General features: G+C 38.1%; 1 protein-coding gene across 16 annotated transcripts in view; it reads left to right on the top strand.

Moving 5' to 3' along the window:
• The window catches only part of ptprub (protein tyrosine phosphatase receptor type Ub), a 390,953-nt gene that overhangs the window by 323,117 nt on the left and 46,983 nt on the right, over positions 1-20,853 (top strand). For 9 of the 16 annotated variants that reach the window (XM_067448175.1, XM_067448171.1, XM_067448173.1 and 6 more), the window contains 3 exons: positions 13,215-13,353; positions 16,479-16,508; positions 16,759-16,919. In XM_067448175.1, coding sequence (XP_067304276.1) covers positions 13,215-13,353; positions 16,479-16,508; positions 16,759-16,919 — 330 coding nt within the window. The remainder of the gene's footprint in view (positions 1-13,214; positions 13,354-16,478; positions 16,509-16,758; positions 16,920-20,853) is intronic. The other 7 variants (XM_067448179.1, XM_067448178.1, XM_067448177.1 and 4 more) reach the window with 3 other exon arrangements.

Raw genomic sequence — 20,853 nt, 5'->3', positions numbered from 1 at the left:
AGTACGACTGTACAGCCAAATCTAATTTTGTCGCAATATTACCCTGTTTGACACTGTGAAGCTGCTTTGACACAATCGTGATTGTAAAAGCGCTATATAAATAAAGTTGATTGATTGATTGATTGACCAATGTCATTTCCTCTCTCAAGACCATAGACTGTAAAAAAATATGGACGTAGTGTCCGTGACGTCACCCATAGGATTCCGATAAGCCATTCTGAAGCTTAAAGTATGGGCGAGCTGGGCGTTGCCATCTTGTGAGCGAGTCAACGCGTGTCACTCCCGGATAACAGAAAATGGACAAAAAGGCGGGATGTGTGCGGAGCTGAGGTGACGCAATAACTCTAGACGGCGGATAAATGGCTATCCACTTGTAACCACGCCCTTAATTATGCAGAACTTTAAGGCTTTCTATAACATAAACAAATGAGTTATAAAAAAAATCACCCCCCTCACAGTTGTCATGAAGATCAAAATTAGCCTTATAAGCCAAAACCACAATTGGTTCCAGGCTGTAAATATGTTTTTTTCTGCTTTAAAGTTGAGAGTTTTAACATGGGGCTCAATGAGATTCTGCTCCCTTCTGGAGCCTGTCCCTAGTGGCCAGTTGAGGAATTGAAGTTTACAATACTTCCGTATTGGCTTCAAGAGAGATCGCGGGAGGTTGCCACTTGCTCAAGACCCATAAAGGCACTAAAGATGTCGTTACATAGCCCATCTCACTACAGAGTCTGTACAATAATTTTATGAAGTGACAAGAATAGTTTTTGTGCGCAAAAAGAAATAAATAACGACTTGTATAGTGATGGGCCAATTTCAAAACAAAGATTTGAACGGTTATGATTCAGTGTACTGATTCATGATTCGGAGTCATCCAAATCATAAATCAATACGCTGAATCGGCCCATCACTATACAAGTCGTTATTTTTATTTTTTATTTTTTTTTTTTACATCCAATTATGCTGAATGGTAAATATTTAATTGATAATGAGTTATCAATACAATATATAACAATCGATTATATAGGGTATGATTTTATCCAAAAATTCAACATATTTGCACAAAATGATAACTGCAAATCCCCATTTGGCTGCCTGGAGTCCAGTTGTTTCTTTCAATTGCAGCAATCCATTTGCATCTTTTTTTCTGTAGCTTTTGGAAGTCTGTAAAAATATACTTCAGATTTCTTGTCAAATCTATTTGTACAGTCAATCTCAAAGCTCTTTCCCGTTTTAGATGTGTTCTGTCAGGACCATTATGGTCAAAGATGATTGATTGACTATTAGCATGTAGTTTGGATTGCCAGTATGGTTCCGTTCTGGGCAAGAACTTTCCACGCAGCCTAGCATGGATAAGAGCAGGGAGAGCAGCGATAACCCCCCTTAGGGTAAACAGAACGGAGCCAACATGATGCATTGCAGATATTATTAATGTTCATATTAAATGTACAAAATAATTCAGGAATTTACTCTGATTCAAGGGGAATTAGAATACCAAATCCTGACTGACATCAGGAGGAGCTAGGGGTGGAGGAGGGTAAATGAGCTCTGGAGAAACGTGATAGCTTATGATAGTACAGAGGAGCTTATGTGTATATGCTGTGATAGATGTCATATTCCTTTAGGTAGACGTGATCCGCTGACAGCCAGCTAATGCGAGTTTGAGTAACGTGACCTGCCAGAACTGACGCTATACACTTGATTTTGTGTGTGTTTTTGGTGACAGTCATACAGTCACTCAGGCCGGCAATAACATCGTGTGCATACCCTCTGGGCTGCATTTACACAGAGTATGGTTATTTAAAGGGGTGACAACTGCATTCTATACTTTAAAGGTGTCATGAACTGGCTTTTTAAACTTTTTTATACTGTTGTCTGATGTTAACTAATGACATTTGTGTGGTTTTGACATTCAAAAACATTATAACTAATAAGTAATAGGCTATTTTCTACACTGGTTTTGAGGCTCTCTCCTGAACGCTGGGTTTTGATGGAGACTTGAGACTTGAAAGTAAATAAACGCCCACGGCTAGGATTGGATAAGATTTGCATATTTAATGAGCTTCAGCTCCCCTGTCAGTTCACATGAGGGAGGGATTGTTTTGAAAGCGGAAACCGGAATGATTCTCTCGATCACAGGGCTCGTAAACTAGCCTGACGTGGTCATACTCAATTCTAGTCAGAATATGAGTCTGAAACTGGGAATCTTGGGCTGTGATTATGAGGCGTGTTTCAACCGAACCAGGAAAGACATCAATTGGATAGACCTACAACCAATCAGAGCAACGAAGCGACGCATTGTCAAATGTCAACATAGTTCAACTGCACTGTTTTGCCAAGTCCGCGTTTTTTCCCCCGCGGATTATGACTTATGTCCGTGGGTTGAAGCGACTATATAGACCCATGAGTGCGAATTTTAGCAGGCAACCTTGCCAAAATAACACACATTTTATCTTCGTCTAAAGGCCGCCCTGATGATTTCATTGGTCCGAACAGTTTCTGTTCGGGCATAATCACTCCTCTATGGATCGAGTCCAGAACGAACCGCCTGACCTAAAAAGGTTGTGGGCGGGGTTAAGTTCGGCTGGCATCCAGGCTACTCGTAAACGTCTTTATCAAACAAATGCAACGATTTATTTCTCATCCACCTGCGATTGATTGGAATATTATTTTTGCATTACATGGCTTGCCTGATTGGTGGATATAAACGCGAACACGTGCAAGTGCACATGCCCAGATCAAGAAAGCGATATTATTTCACTATTTGAGATTCACTGGCCTGCCGATGGGCTTACGTTTTGGTAGCCCATCTGGAAAACGCATAGCTCCGGGACTACTATTATATATTTTTTTTAAAGACATTTTACTCACATAAGTGTGTTGATCCATTCCTGTCGAATCCAATATAGAAGGCACATCATTGTTTTAATCTCAATATGTCTGCAAATCCAGCTCGACCTGAGACTTGTTTACAAACGTTTCTGCAGTGAAATGAAGCGAACACACGTACAATGTCTTCACTACGTGAGCTGGAACTTCGTTAAAATAAATAAATGATCACACATTCCCTATATTATGATCCAAAGGAAGCTTATGCAGCGACTGTGTTCTTCCACAACCAGGAACAGCTCAATATCTTGCTATCTTCTTGGGCATGTTTATTGCTGCTGGCTAGCGCGATCTGAACAGCTCAATGAGTTGGTGGGCGGGGCTACTGAATTAGACGTGTTCTGAACGTGCTTATTATTCTGTAGAGGCAGTTCCGCAACAGGTGACTTAAAAATGCGCACACTGTAAAAAATTATTGTTGGTTTTTGTTGGTTAAACTTAAAAATGTAAGTAACCTGGTTGCCTTAAAATTTTGAGTTTATTGAAATTTGAGTTGATACAATGAAGGACATTTGTTTAATAAATAAAGACTCAAAATATGAATGTATCTAAACCACATAAAAAATGTGATAAATCATGAAAATAGCACTATTTGGGATGTTTCACTGCGTAATCAGAAATAAAACACAAAATTACCCAATATATACCCAAAATTACCTTACAAAATCTTTTAATAATATTTTAATAAAGTTTGTCGAATCTCAAAAAATGTTCATTGTATTAACTCAAAAATTTTAAGGCAACCAGGTAACTTTTATTCTAAATAATTTTTTACATGCACACAACAATGTTCTGGGTCTGTGTCTATAAAAGCCTCAGAGTTTTCAGCTCTGAGATTTACAGGATATTCGTATATTACCATGACCTTTTATATATCAAAAGCTCAAGGGAAAACTGAATTCTCAATTCATCACCTCTTTAAAAAAGTCCCAATGTGTTAATATGAAGGCATTTTCCATTTTTGTTGCTTTTTACCTGTATTTTGAATTACACATTGCATTGTATTGTGTTTTAAGGTTAAAGGGATGTCCATAAACTTGACGGATAATGTCCCATAGCTGTACTTTGTAAGAACATTATCCACAGTGCAATGTGTAACTCAAAATACAGGTAAAATACGGATTTCCTCATTCAAGTAGTGACTGATTGGTCTAACTTAGCCTAAAGGGACGCTGCTAGGTTTTGGTATCAAAGTGGTTTCCATCTTCCGGCTCAGTAGTCCAGCTCTATGATCATTGCTCAAGCCTCTCAGAGCTGTACCACTGAGAAATACTCCATAATGGTTCACTAGCTAATCTTACATGAGCAGTTTTTCCCCAAGCACTCAGATTTCCGACCTGAGTTGTGAGCGTCCGTGAATTCCCTAAAGGGCAAAGCATACAGCTTTGGGATGTGTATTGGTTTACGGTGAAATTTTTTGCGTCTAGACACACACAGCTTTTTCCTTTATACGTCCCCCGCCCCATTTCTCTTCTGGAGACAAGGGCACTAACTGAGAACAGGTCACTCTTTCATCATATTTGTTTTGGTTGCTTGCGGTAGGGGAGTGGACTGTATCAAAGTAGATTTGTCTGGGGTGGGCAGTCTCGGCAAAGGCACGCCGCGGCACGCAGGCAGAGAGAGATCAGTTTTCGGGTCTCTGTCCGGTCAGGAGAAAGACCTTCACATCAAACACCACTGATGGAGTCACCTGTGCCTGTCAATACACACTACCACCTGTCAGGCTCCTCAGAAGAAGATGAAAAGGTTCAGGAAGCATAGATTCCTGTCAAGGTAACAAAAAAGATCTGCACTTCCCTCTATTGAACGACATAAGGGCTCAGTACGGGCAGGACGGTATTGTAGTCTGCGGCGTTTTCGACACTAGCGAGCACAGCCTCCTGGTTAAATCGACCCGACTTTCTTTTTGAGACTGAGTAATGAGGGTGACGACTAGCCTTCTGAGCATGAAGCCAAGAGGAGGAATTGGACACTTTAGGCCAGTTTTGTCATCCCATCTGCTCAGTGGGTACAGATACACACACACATTTCTGATGTGGGCTAACATGCCAACATGTTGATGGACAGAATAGAGCTCTCTCAACTTCCTCAACAGGAAAGAACGTTTAAACAAATTAACAGTGCTAACAAACAGAAGGGCAAGAAACTGTTTTATTCATTTATTGAGATCTCTCATAAAGGGTCTAAATGACAAGAAGGAATCCCGATTGTCAAACAAATCCATAACGGAGGTTGTTGGCACATAAACATCCTATGAATCAACGATCAAGGTCCAGAAGAAAATTGGCACCCTGATGTGCTCAAAATTCAAGCGAATTTATAAACCTAAGCTGCCAAGGCTCCCATTTTCTTGCACAGGTGACAGTTTAATTAACAGTCCCTTGGCAATTTTCACAGAACAATAGACTTTCGTTGTAACTCCAAGTGCTAATTTCCACTTTTGGTGCGCTCAGCAGGTGCTCACATTAATCTTAAAACGAATTTCATGCCTGTGTTGGGCTTAATTGATATTCTGAAAGGAAACTCAGCACGGCGATAAAAATCTGATCAGGTTCGCATCAAACTTTAATGGATGTTTTCTCATCTATATTTCTTGCGATGAATATATTTAATACCTCATTAAGAACTCATGATTTAGCTGTTATTGTGAAAATGATGCATGAACTATGCAAATTGCGCATTTTTATCTTATCTTATGTTTGGAATATTGCTCCTACATGTTATGGTAGAGTTATTGTGTTGACACAATTTCCTATATCATTGTCTTTTTTTTGTTGCTGTTGTTGTTTTTAATTAGTTGAAAAAGTGAAAATTTAATCTAATTAGATTTTGCTTCTATGCTTTTGATTGACACAAGACAAAGATATAAATGAAAAAAAAACAATCTGTATTTAATTTTAATTGTATTTGCAAATCATTTATTTCTGCTTTTTCACTTAATTATATACATTTATATTTATTTATTAATTGATGCATTTAGGGTGAATTTATGTCGATTGGGACCCTTTTTCATAGTAATCAATGGCAAGTGTCCTAATCAATCTGAATTTTACCCTACATTTTACACTGTCTCTGTGTTAGAGTTTTGCATTTAATTGAAGACGTAAGAAATCTAGATCAGATCCCTTCACTGCTGACTTCTGAAGTATATGTATATTTAATACTGTTATCAGTCTAATACAGACACATACTGTATTGGTGCCTTAGATGCATATCTGTGCCTGTGAAGATATGCACCAAAAGTGCTTTACTCTATAAAAAGGAGATGTTTCTTCTAAGATAATTCATGGTTGGCTCTTTTCAAAAGGTTCCTGTGGGAGTTTGACTTCTCAAGTCTAGAGTAATGTGGGGTCTCCATGGGGGGTTGGGAAAGTATAGCCTGTGTTGTCTTTGGATATATAAAGTCTGTCACATAGAAAGTTGCTTCAGATTGAAAGGGAAGGCATGGTCTTGAATTAGGCTTCTTTAAATAAACTCTTCTCCCTCCAAGCACTTTGAAAAAATCTGTCATCTTATACAGGTTTGTAACAATATGACTTCCAAAAAGAAATGTTTGTCGGAATTACGCTGATCACTTTTTTCCGCATTGTTACAAAACTGCGGACTGGTGCAAAAACTCACCATTCGCCATACATGCCTTATTCCAAGTCTCTAAAGTCATTCAATATCATTGTGGGAGGAACAATTAAAGTCATTATTCACTAAAAGTATTGAATGAATCTTTCTTTTGATTTGGATATTTTCAGTAAATGATTCATTGTATGCAAACAACCAGTGTATAATCAAACTCACACAGGTTTGGAACCACATGAGGTAAATAATACCATATTTGTTTTATGATTGTATGTGCTCAATCCGAAGCCATTCTGTAACTCCAGTCAACAGAAAAAAAAAGCAAAAAAACAAAGCTCTTCAGTTTTCTGAAGCATCTCTTCGCCACACCGAGTGAGCCGTTGTCACAGAAAGATGGGGAAGTTTTGAAACTGCCTTTGGCAGTTGAGGGAGCAGAGAAGTTGAGGGAGCCATGGCAAATTCTTTTCTTGCTGCCCTACATCTCTCCACATGCTTATGACTTTTTTTTTAGCCTTGGCCTTGCATGGAGCCCTAAAGCAGACCTTTTTCCTCAGGCCTTAGCTCATGCTCTTTTTCACAGAACCCTGTAGCTTTCAGGCCTCTGAGACCTTAAGGAAGTGCTAACACTAGTCTTCTAACACTAAGAAGATCTCTAGTCCCTCTTTAACAAGACGTAGGATTCCCACTGTGATTTGACTAAGGAGACATGGCTTCATTGGCAAGCAACCGGCTATTAGTTTAAATTACTACAGTGTGGTGGGAAATTACACTCAGTTTCTTGTCATTTGCAGAGGAAGGGAAGGTTGGATTATGTCACAGGTTGTATGCCTGTGAGTTTATCTCTTTCTTTTTCTCTCTCTCTCTTTTCCACTTTTTTTGTTGTTGCCATTAGTCGTAAATTGATGTGGCAACAGACCTGCTTGCCTCTGCCAATTAAATGAATAGTGTAACAGATGAAAGTCTGCCTGGAAGAAAATGTCTGCTTGATGATATATTTCATGGACCACTTGATTATAAATCATACGTTTGCATCTTAATGTGTCTCGCATAATTCCTTCTACAGTTGCCATATGACATGAAGCCATAATGCTATTTTCTATGGCATAGATGAGAGTAGAGAGACAGAAATCTACAGTCTTGTTCAAAATAATAGCAGTACTATGTGACTAACCAGAATAATCAAGGTTTTTCGTATATTTTTTTATTGCTACGTGGCAAACAAGTTACCAGTAGGTTCAGTAGATTCTCAGAAAACAAATGAGACCCAGCATTCATGATATGCACGCTCTTAAGGCTGTTCAATTGGGCAATTAGTTGAAAGGGGTGTGTTCAAAAAAATAGCAGTGTCTACCTTTGACTGTACAAACTCAAAACTATTTTGTACAAACATTTTTTTTTCCTGGGATTTAGCAATCCTGTGAATCACTAAACTAATATTTAGTTGTATGACCACAGTTTTTTAAAACTGCTTGACATCTGTGTGGCATGGAGTCAACCAACTTGTGGCACCTCTCAGCTGTTATTCCAGTCCATGATTCTTTAACAACATTCCACAATTCATTCACATTTCTTGGTTTTGCTTCAGAAACAGCATTTTTGATATCACCCCACAAGTTCTCAATTGGATTAAGGTCTGGAGATTGGGCTGGCCACTCCATAACATTAATTTTGTTGGTTTGGAACCAAGACTTTGCCCGTTTACTAGTGTGTTTTGGGTCATTGTCTTGTTGAAACAACCGTTTCAAGGGCATGTCCTCTTCAGCATAGGGCAACATGACCTCTTCAAGTATTTTAACATATGCAAACTGATCCATGATCCCTGGTATGCGATAAATAGGCCCAACACCATAGTAGGAGAAACATGCCCATATCATGATGCTTGCACCTCCATGCTTCACTGTCTTCACTGTGTACTGTGGCTTGAATTCAGAGTTTGGGGGTCGTCTCACAAACTGCCTGTGGCCCTTGGACCCAAAAAGAACAATTTTACTCTCATCAGTCCACAAAATGTTCCTCCATTTCTCTTTAGGCCAGTTGATGTGTTCTTTGGCAAATTGTAACCTCTTCTGCACATGCCTTTTTTTTAACAGAGGGACTTTGCGGGGGATTCTTGAAAATAGATTAGCTTCACACAGACGTCTTCTAACTGTCACAGTACTTACAGGTAACTCCAGACTGTCTTTGATCATCCTGGAGGTGATCATTGGCTGAGCCTTTGCCATTCTGGTTATTCTTCTATCCATTTTGATGGTTGTCTTCCGTTTTCTTCCACGTCTCTCTGGTTTTGCTCTCCATTTTAAGGCATTGGAGATCATTTTAGCTGAACAGCCTATCATTTTTTGCACCTCTTTATAGGTTTTCCCCTCTCTAATCAACTTTTTAATCAAAGTACGCTGTTCTTCTGAACAATGTCTTGAACGACCCATTTTCCTCAGCTTTCAAATGCATGTTCAACAAGTGTTGGCTTCATCCTTAAATAGGGGCCACCTGATTCACACCTGTTTCTTCACAAAATTGATGACCTCAGTGATTGAATGCCACACTGCTATTTTTTTGAACACACCCCTTTCAACTAATTCAACTAATTGCCCAATTGCACAGCCTTAAGAGCGCGCATATCATGTACTATCTACTGAATCTACTGAACCTTCTGGTAACTTGTTTGCCACGTAGCAATAAAAAAAATACGAAAAACCTTGATTATTCTGGTTAGTCACATTGTACTGCTATTATTTTGAACAAGACTGTATATAAATGTATACAGTAGATATTTTATCATCAAAAAGCAACTTGTACCTATATTGTGTTCTAATTAATCAAAAAGGTTTTCTTGTTAGCCTTTTGCTAACACGTTTGGATTATGATTAGGAATTATGGTAGGTGGGCAGGTTATGCTAATCTAGGTTTATCAAATTTTTTTTTTTTTTGCAATATTTAAATAATTGTTTTGTTGTGCGTTTGTCATTTTTTTCTATTTTTCTTTAGCTTTAATTCATTTTGATTTCAGTTTTCAGTAATTTTGCTTCTTCAACTCAAAATCAACGTTTCTCTTTTTTTTTTTACATGTGATATTTATATTTGATTTTATTTCAGTTTTATTACAATCACCTAAAAGTTTTTAATAGTAAAACAACACAAATCTTTATATAATGTGGTATATTGTCTTATATATACATGTATGTATTTTCATTTTTAAGATGACATTAAAGCAGAAGTATATCATTTCAGCGTTATAGTTCTATTAGCCAGTGAAATAGCTTTTTATTCTGTTATATGTGTCATAATCTTTTATGTTTTATTATGATTAGGATGGAAAAGCATACTGCCCTAGTGTAACTATTGAACTTAAATATGATGTTGGAGAACATACGGAATTGTATCATTGTTCACATATTCTCATCAGCACAGAAAAACCCACAAAAAACATGCAAAACGTTCCCGTGCAGGCGCAAGTGTGTGAAAACATTATAAATAGCCCAGCTGCTACGTGTCCAGGTCAGGGCAATTTGCCTCGGGCTCTGCTACATATGCACACTTTCTCTTTGCTCTCTCTCTTGGATCACACGGTCTCATTCTCTGGTGTGACAGAGAGTTATGCTATCCCCAGGAGCCTCTGATTGTGAAATGACCCCTGCCCACATGCTGTCAATGGAGACAGGTGCCGGGGATAAATAGCTGACCGGGTGCAGTTGGTACTCGCGCCACAGAAGAGGCGTGCATTCTGCGCGGTACAGTAAAGAAGCCTCTCATCATGATGGGAGATTGAAGGAGCCCTCAGAACTGCCAGAGAACTTTCAATTCTTTCACCATGGCTCATGATTGCATTTTGGATTTTGGCACAGGCTTAGATTGTAGAGGCTATTTACTGTAAATTGTACATTTAGTCTGGTCTCGTTCACTCTCTCTGTCAGCTTGGCTGTAGCTCTCTTGTTTTTTTTTTGTTTTTTTTTTTATCTGCTTAAACCTGCAAAAGAATCCAGCTAAAATCAGCTTTTCAGTTTTTCTGTCTTAACCCCCTCACACCTGGCACTGTCTTGTTAGAGTTAGTTGATCACTTTTTTTAGATCTATTAGTTCTTAAATCACACTAAAGCCCCTTTCACACTGCGATTCCGACAAATGCACGGATAATGCGACCCGGCATTTGTTCCCGGGCCGCTAGATTTGGCCCATTCACACTGCCAGCGAAATACCGTAATATGTGCGCTTTCACACACAATGCTTAACGGTCCCGGGTCGAGTTGACACGTGACATCCGGATGTGACGTATAATGGCGAGCGATCTCAGCTTCAGCGCGGATAGTAAGGAGCTCCGTGGTCTCGACTTGTGTCCAGTTTGCGCACATTTCTGCTTGTTTAATTTTAGTTTCTTTTGTATATGCTCTCTGCGTTTAAAACACCGACTAGCTCTTCTGGCACTGCAGGGTTGTATTATTAAAAAAAACAAGCTCTAGGAGTCGCATGATAACTACGTACACGTTGCGGCATTAGTTTCGGCTTTTGTTCACACAGCGCTTGTCCCGGGTCAAATCCCGCAATATTACTAGGTCCCCGACCCTGGTTCAATTCGGTAATCAATTCCGGGACGTGGTTGCTTTCACACAGAAGGCGACCCGGCAATGTTCCGGGAATATTGCGGGTCCGACGTGCAGTGTAAAAGGGGCTTAAGAAAGATATCTACAAACAAAGATAACGACGACTATACTAGCGTCCAACTAACACACAATAAAGTTTTTTTAGAAAAGTGCACTGCAGTGCCACTTTAAAGGGGTCATGAACTGCCTGTCGTCCACTTATAATATTAGTATGATTTTTTTAGATCATTTGTTTTTAGGGGCGTGTCTGCGGTGAGACTTCAGTGTAAACGCCCACTGCTGTGATTGGCTTACGTCCTTGCATATGAAATAGCTAAGTATTACATGTGGAAGTCTCTCAAAAACTTTTAGCTTGTTTTTTATATTACCGGTTTCGAGGTTAAATGGTCGTGAAAAGTGTTGATTATAGCATTATATTTAGATGTGCCATTATATTCTGTGGCATGAATGGTTGCAGTGATGAGCATGTAGTCGTTCACAGACACATTGAGTACATGATTGTGGTGATCTCATCATTGTAATATTACACTAGCTAAATGCTTTCATCACAGCTAACAGTGCAAACACAATGTAAAAAAAAAAAATCACTGAAAATGATTACAATTATAGTGTTCCTCCATTTTAGCTTTGGTGTGGAGTTCCTAATCATTATAGTATTATTAAAACTTTATAGAGTTTGTAGATATTGTCCTTGATGTGAATGCACTCTAAATAATGCTGGGTTATTTTTTTAACCCAAAATGCTGGGTTAAGACTGTTGGGTAATTTTTGCTGGTTTATTTGATCACATTTTAAACACCATTGGGTAGTTTCAAATTTCCAGTCGTTGGGTTAAACCTGCTGGGTCGCAATGCTTGGTTGATTCTACCCAGTGCTTGGTTGTTTCACGTGCTTCCCGCCTTGATTCGTTTAAATTCGCTCCCAAACTGTCGTTTTGAAAGGACAATACAAAAGACAAAGCCACTGGTTGCAGATGTTTTAAGATTAGTTCATATATTTTCATTAATAATCATTTTAATTAGCATAATTATCGTTTTTTTCTTTTCTTCTACGCAGCAACAATTCTTAAGCTTACATCATGACGTTAAGACGACAAAAGTTTTAGCTCAGAATCCGATGCAATGTACTAACTCATGTTAGTTTAGGTCGGCATGTGAGACGATAGATTAATACAGTTTGTGATTACACGGAAACATGATCCGCTTACAAAAATTAAACATGTTTGTATGTAGGGATGTCACAAGTACCGGTACTCCGGTACCAAGTACATACTGAAATGTTAAAAATGTGACTAGTATCTGTAAAGCATCGACTCACAAGTAGACTATATTCGGTCTCGCAGCTGCGTTCAGTCGCGTCACGCAGGGCTCCAGACTGTAGCCGAATTTTTACCAGTGTCTGTGTAACGTTATATTAAATACTATTTAAATATTACTCTTCCATGTTTTGCGCCTCTGTGTGAATGACGGACGCGTGTCATATCATGAACACAGAGACTCAAAAGTCACGGCAACCCGTCAAAATAAAAGTTCGATTTAAACGTGAATAAATTGACAGAATATATTAGGTTTGTAGTTGTCATTGTTGCCAATTTTAACACTTTTGTGTGTACCATTTGTCAAGCAATAAAAATGATTGTTTTAACAGTCTAAACATGCATTCTTCATTTGTTCTTTCATAATTGTCTAGTTTTACAGTAGGCTAATGCACAGGAGGTTTTTTTTAAAGAACAACCCAGCAAGAATAACCCAGAAAAGCAAATCCATTAATTGTAAAATGATTTACTACATTTTGGGTTTTCTCAACAGCCCAGCCTGCTGGGTTAAAATGCCACTGGGTTAATTTAACCCAGCATGTGTTCTGTCCAATATTTACCCAGCGCTGGGTTGCCAATTGGGTTGTTTTTAACCCAGCCATTTTTAGAGTGTGGGCCTTTATTGTTGAGATCATGATGAACATGTCCCTTAGCTCGGTGAACTGTGTGATCATCTTAATCCGGTACCGTATAAACTGTTCATTTCCTTTCAGCCTCATTTGAATGTCTTTCCTCTTCTCAGTATTTTGACTGTCTGTTTTTTATTTTTTTATTTGCTGGTTAAGAAGTTATAAATTGTTATAAATAATTGTCCTTAAAAGTTATGTATGTGTGTTTTTTTAGCCGCCTGTAAAGACCATCAGCGAGCTCTTGAGGTCACTCAGCGTTCAGAGGAGATGGGGCTGATCCTAGGAGTGTGTGCTGGTGGGCTGGTGGTCCTGATACTGCTACTGGGGGCCATTATCATAATCATTAAAAAAGGGTGAGTTCCACTAGTCAGGATGAAGATGTCAGAGCCAAAGCATGCTTCGCCTTTAACCACTGTATTTAAGTCACAATTTCACATGCAATTTCATTGTCATTGCATTAGGTTTGGTAAACCAGATGAAATAAGTAAAAAGTATTGTTAAAAAATGTGGGGTTTTTCAAAAGAAATCAATGCTTTTATTCCACAAAGATGCATTCAATTGATCAAAGGTGACAGTACAGACATTTATGTTACAAAAGATTTATATTTTAACTTTTAACAACTTTTAACATTTAACTTTATATTAATCCCAAAGCTGCTGAAAATTCTTAGTTGTAATATTTGTAATCATTGTAAAATGAAATATTTCACAATATTAGTTTTTACTGTATTTTTAATCAAATAAATGCAACTTTGGTGTGCTTGAAAGACTTTTTTCAAAATCATTAAATATCTTACTGACCCCAAACTTTTGAACAGTAGTTTGTATATTTTTAGTTATTATATTTCCAATTGAAAATTTACATTATATTTTTTTTAATCTATTATTGTAAGATTTTATTCCTATATTTTTAATGTGATGTAAGTGTCCGAAAACCTTTTGTGGCCACTGTATTGTGTTGTAAAACAAAGAAATACTTCTAATTTTCCTAGGCCTTTGTTATAGATGCTGGCAGTTATAAGCATTTGGGCCATTTTCAAATATTTCTTGTGAAGGTGCTATTTAAATGAGACTTAATCTGCTCCTGAGAGACCAGGCTATTGTGCGTTAAGCTATGACTAACTTAAACCTATCCATTGCAGCTTATGACTTCGATTATTCGGCTCAGTCAAAGGGCACCCAGGTGTTCTCCCCTGCATTCTCACGTGCATCAGTGGAGAGATTGCCAACGGTTTTCATCTTCTGAGATTATCAGAGTGTGAAATATTTAATTAAAGAGAAATGCAATTCAATTACTCACTTAATTAGGCCCTGCCCGCTGCCGCCCTGAACCAGAAATGAGCCAGTAATTGGGATGGAAAAAGTGTGCTTTCAGAGATAATTAGCCCACGATTCTCAAAAGGTCATCAGATCCAGTGGCAAATGGCCTCTCGTTCCTCAAACAGCACTAATCACTGAAAATGAATCTATGCAATGGTCATCTCATAGATTCATCTTCAGCAACAGATTAAGACATTCACATTCTGTTTTTCATGAGTTTCTCACACGCATGAATGGTGATTGCCTAGAGGCTACTGTTCTAGACTTTTGTCTGTTTTGTCAGTTTTAGATGGTTTATTGCTGTTTAGTCATGCACGATAAGCTGATAATTATTTTCATGTTATGTCCCATTTATTTGTTCAAGAAAAGTATATTAAGATTACACTATAATATAATATTTTGTCTAAAGAAATAATGTTCTAAATCTCTAAAAATGTTATACCAATATTAAATGTATGGCCTGGTTTCACAGAGAGGGTTTAGATTAAGCCAGGATTCGACTTTAGTTCAATTGGGACATTTAATTTAGCTTCTTAGCATGTCTTAGAAAAGAAAAGAAAAAAAAAAACATTAGTGGTGTGGATCTTGAGACATAACAATGGCACACACTAGTTGCTTACAGTTAAAACAGCTCAAACATCTCTGGACTAGCTTACCTTGTCTGTGAAACTAAGGGTGATTATTATTAATTATTATAAATAAGTATTAATTATTGTTGTTGTTGTTATTATGATTAGAACGTTTATTAAATAAAATATACTTTACTATTTTGTCAAAAAAAATAAAAAAATAATCTCATCCAAAAAACAATATGCTGCTGATAAATCATCCATTCTCATGTGGTTTAAGTGGTAGACCCAGTGGACCCTCCTCATCAACATGCATACAGTACCGGTCAAACGTTTGGAATATACATTTTATTGTATTGTAATATACTTTAAAATGTAATTTACTGTATTCCTATTAGAAAATAGGCAAACCCAGCAATTGGGTTGTTTTAAGGTTAAACGTTTTCCCAACCTGCTTGGTAGTTTTGTTTAACTCAACTATTGTTTAAAAGTTACTGTTTTGCTTGCTTAAAAAAAACCCAAAGTATGTTATTAATATGTTTAATAAATGAATTAAAAAATAAAATGTATTAAATAGCTTATTAATAAATGTCCACCTTTTGATTTTATTGTTGCCTCTTGCTATTATGTGTGTGATATTTAATTTTCAGCCATATAATATTTTTTAAACAATAGTTGTGTTAAATAAAACTACCCAGCAGGTTGGGCAAACATTTAACTACCGCTGGGTTAAAACAACCCAAATTGTTGGGTTTGTCCATTTTGGGTTGTTTTTTAACCCAGCACTTTAGGTCTGCCTTGTTTAATCTGGAGGGGAATCATGTTTTAACCAGCTACCAGAAACAAACCAGATTTGGTATTTCTGTCTCTAATATTACGGCTAAATTGTTTGCATTTGAACATTTTATTTCTATCTTTTACATGAAAAATTGTCAGAGCATACCTCCTCAGCCTCTCTTTTTTTCCTTTTCTGACTACTAGGGAGGGACAAAAACTGTTTTCTAACCTAAACGTTTTGAGTGCAGCAAACCCTCAGCTCAGCCATTTAGCTGGAGATAAAGTGTTACGCGCCTACTTCAGTTAGCGATGGGAGTCCTTCCCACTGAAATGGAATGCGAGATACCGAGCCTTTGTGTGCGAGAGAAAATGTTAAGCCATTTAATCCAAATGCACCCCAAAACGGAGTGGAAAAAATGTGTGCAATACGAATGCAGATGGAAGTGTTCTCCGAGTGTTTCATTGGACAATTTAGCGGATATTGGGTTAGATTGTGCCGCCAAAACCTTAGTGAAGTCGCCGCGGCGGAGAGTGAATACAAAAGTCCCTCTCAGCAGGCCCCTTTGTTAAAGCCGTTAAAAGCAACAAGGCGACATATTTGATTAGGCCGCCATTTCCCGCTCTGTCTGAGGTTTTGTGCATATCTGCATGCGTCCCATTACTCGCGTGGCAAATGCAAGCTCCTGACGGCTTGCCATTTTTCACTCTAATCAGAGCTCTGCCAGTGCTTGCATCTCATGTCCCTTCTTTTTCTTCTTCTTCTCTTTTTTCCCCTTTCTTCTCTTCCTCTATTTTTTTTCCTCTCTCTCCAGAAGGGATTACTACTCATACTCTTATTATCCGTAAGTGGCTTCTTCTCCATTGCACATCATCATTTCTCATGGCTTTTTTGTGCGCTTTTTAGAGAGGGGGGCAGCAGCGGAGTGATGATCTTCTCTTTCTCTCTCACCAACTCCCCTAACTCACCTCATATCTCTCTCTCTCTCTCTCTCTCTCTCTCTCTCTCTCGCTCTCGTTTCCTTCACGTTCCATTTCTCTACCCCCCCCCCCCCCTCTCTCTCTCTTCTCGCCCTCTTCTCTCTGTCTCCTCAGTAGGAAGCCGGTGAACATGAATAAGACCCCCATTACGTACAGGCAGGAGAAGAGTAATATGATGGGCTCCATGGAGCGCAGTTTCACTGATCAGAGCACTCTGCAGGAGGACGAGAGGATGGCCTTGTCATTTATGGACACCCATACGTGCAGCACTCGCAGTAAGACGTGACACGCCACAAGCGCACACACCTCAACTTGAACTTAAAGGGTTTGCTCAACCAAAAATTCTGTCTTCAGTTACGCACTTTCATGTCAATCCATACCCATTACACTTTTGCTCATTTTCAAAACACAAATGAAAATATTTTTAATGAAATCTGAGCGATTTCGGTCCCTCAGTTGAAAGTCACTGTAGGATGACACCAAAATGGAGCCATGAAAAGAGGCATAAAATGATCCATATGCTTTATGTGAGAAACAGTCCGATGTTTAGTCATTATTCACTGTAAATCTTGACTGTACGAACTCACTGAGTAGGTATTGACGTCCAGATCAGAAAAGAATTGTTCTTTTGAGTCCTATCTTTTTAATGAATCGGTTGATTCAGTTCACTAAATTCAGATTCACTGGTCTGAATGAGCTCTCTTTTAACTCGATTCAATCATTTGTTAAAAGCCTATCAGTGACTAACAACTTAAAGTTCCTCACACAAAGCATCATATAGAGATTTTTATATTTTTATATTACTTTTTCTCATTAATTTTTAAATGTAAAATCCTGCAACATAAAAAAGCATTGACATTTCATTACAAAGAAAGAGCAACTTTTTTCCCTTTGAGTTCAATAAGAAAAAGACATGGGTTCCTAACTTAATAAACTCATCTGTTCATCTTCAAAACACAAAATATATTTTTTGATGATGTCAAAACTCTGTCCCTCTGTTGAAAGTGTATTCACCCACATCTATGATAGTTTAAAAAAAACTTTAATAAACAGATTGTAAAAGAAATCCATATGAATCAAGTGGCAAGAAGTTGAGCTTCTGTTAACCATATTCGTATGTTTACGGATCAGTGTTTACATAAACCTACATTAAATCTGTTCATCAGGTGAAGCGAACATCTTTCTTCATATTAATCAGATTCAACCACTCGGTTCATATGGCTTTATTTTACAATTTCTTTATGAACGTTTTGAAGCATCAGGAATGAAAAGTTGTTGACACGGTTTTTATTTTAGGGTAAACAATTCCTTTAAAGGGGGGGTGAAACACTCAGTTTCAGTCAATCTCATGTCAATCTTGAGTACCCATAGAGTAGTATTGCATCCTTCATATCTCCGAAAAAGTCTTTAGTTTTTATTATATTTATAAAAGAAATATGGGCTGTACCGAGTCTTTCCGTAAAAAACCGAGCGCCTGGAGGCGTATCGTGTAGGCGGAGCTAAAGAATGACAAGCGCGATCAAAGCGGTGACGTCCTCAAGCGTGGAGAAACCCATGGCTCAGCTAATATAGATAATGATCCAGAATCATTGGGAGGCAGAAATAAATTGAACAGGAGAAACAGCAGCAGCAGGACGTCCGTCTCTGTGGTATGTACTGTATTTAGTGTCAACATTTGTGTGTCTTTACTCGCAGTTTATGAGGACATGATTCGGTTTATGGACTATTGTATGTGACTAAACCTTAGCAGTAGCAAGCAAAACGGTTTTGCACGTCAGACTAGTGTAACGTTATAACTTACATAGAACAATAGAGTCCGTTAGCGCATTTGAATGATGAAGCACGAGATCGTGTCGTTTACTGATCGTTTACTCATGCGACGAGCCAACAGCACAGACATTTAAAGCAGTTTTACTCACCGGCTGCTTCCAAAGCAGGACCGAACCTTTATCGCTGGGACCGCTCCGTCAAAAACACACTTCTTTGGTATGATTTGGTAAAGTCCTGAAAGCAATGAATGGTGGAGATCCACTTTTGCGACGCGACTGAAACGATGTTGTGAAGCTTCCCGTCATTTCTGCATTCAAATCGGGTCAAATGCAGCGCTGCCTTCCCGGAACGCTGTGCTGAAGCGTTGAAGTCGCTCGACGTCACCCATAGGAATAAAGTGGAGCGCGGCTCCTGGATCGGCTGGATCTGCAGCTGAGCGAGTGTTTATGGGCGTGCATTTCCTCTCTCGCTCTAGTCACGTGCGCGCGCACCCTACCGGGAGAAGAGCCCGTACGGCCCATACAAGGACCTTCCGATCTATTAACATCAAGTCGACCCATACTCGAAAAAAACTCTCCGAAACTTGTGAGAAACCTGAAGGAGTATTTTTAACACAGAAATAATCCATCAAACGTCCAACATTAGTTTTTGAAACTTTGTCTATGTTTAGGATGGGAATCCAAGTCTTTAACAGTGTAAAAAGCTCAGTATGCATGAAACAGCATTTCACCCCCCCTTTAAGTTTAATTTTTGCATGAGAAGAATTTAACTAAATAATCTGCTTTATTAATGAAGCAATGCAGGAACAAATAAAAAAATAACCGAGTTGCATACACTTGTTTTGCTTTGCTTCAACTTATTCACTCCACTTAATCATTGCATTACACCAAGCGAAACAGAGCTAATACTCCTGATAAGTATCAAGGAGAAAACATCAACAACAGCATGAGTGAAAACGGCCAGCAGTAAACCATATAACTGATAAATGCTCCATTGCAAGATGGGAACTTGGGTAGGTCTAAAACTTGAGCTGAATTCATCCCCAAAAATGACATTTCTGTCATCATTTTCTCACCCTCATGCTGTTCCAAACACTCTTGACTTTCTTTCTTCCGTGAAACATGAAAGGAGAATTTTTAAAGAATATCACTTTAAAGAAAAGTGAATGAGGACTGTGGCTGTCAAGCTCCAAAATGACACCAGGAACCATAAAAGTATGATTAAAGTACTCTGAAGCCATTGCTTGTGTGAGAAGCAGTCGTACATTCAGTTATTATTCACTGAAAAACAGTGTGAACTCACTGAGATCATGAGTGAAGTGTTGATATCCAGTTCAGAAAGTCAAATCTTTTTTAATCAATCGGTTGATTCAGTTCACAAAGCTGGTTTGAATGATCATGTTCTTGGGTTTTATGTGATTTCAGGTCCCTCACACAAAGCATGGCTTCATTAGACTACTTTTATAATATATTTTTATTTTATTTATTTATTATATTTTATGCTACTTTTTTAAATTTAAAAACATCTAATATAAAAATAGCATTGGAATTTCACTTAAAGAGTGTCTACTTGTCATTTTGTGTTCAATATAAGAGAAATGTATTAGACTTAATCTAGCACTTAATTTGTGATTACACTGATGAAAAAAAACTGGTTGCAACTCAGAAAACTTTGAGAACAAAAGACACCAAATGGATATAAACAAAAATAATGATGAAATTATTTTTGTTCTGTGCAAGAACTCATATATTTTCCTCACACTCACAAGGTGCTAATAGCGTGAGCATCAGGCGCTAATGGCAAAGAGCGCAAATGAATGGTTAGAGACTTTCAGTCACGTACACAGTTAAAGTGAGGCTCAGGGACTAGGTAAGCTCCTGTTAATTTGTCCTCATTTATAGTCAGTGTAAAAGCTTCATCAAAGCCACAGTCCTTCCGTAATCGCTCAATCTTTCACAGCTCTTAAGTATGAGATGTAGTGCCGTCCACATCCTAATATAACACTCATTCACCCCTGACATAATACTATTAATCCTAATATAAAACCATGAAAACCAGTAAGGGAGAGAACAAATAGTATACTTTAAAAAAACATGCGTCCGGTTTATCAGACGTAAACAAACAAACTCAGATCTGCACAAGAAGCTCATCTTTAAAAGCGTTATGGTTGAGGATTTCAATATGGAAGTAATTAGAGCAGGCAAAAAAAATGCTAATAATATCTAATTCAAAGGTATCTGACTCTGCACTGAATAGTTGATGTCTCAAAGAGAGAGATCTCTTGATCAAAATGAAGCTTTAATGGCATGTCTCAGAGCTGTCTTCCCACATTTAAAGTATCTACTGTGTGGAATATACTGTCTGGGTTTCTTCTTTCCTATTTCCGTTGAGAAATGAGTAGCAGACTGCTAATTTATTTGAATACACAGCCCTAGTCAT

The sequence above is a fragment of the Pseudorasbora parva genome, chromosome 7 (genome assembly GCF_024679245.1).
Source record: "Pseudorasbora parva isolate DD20220531a chromosome 7, ASM2467924v1, whole genome shotgun sequence".
In the NCBI taxonomy this organism is placed as follows: domain Eukaryota; kingdom Metazoa; phylum Chordata; class Actinopteri; order Cypriniformes; family Gobionidae; genus Pseudorasbora; species Pseudorasbora parva.
This window is presented reverse-complemented; position numbering and strand designations above follow the sequence as displayed.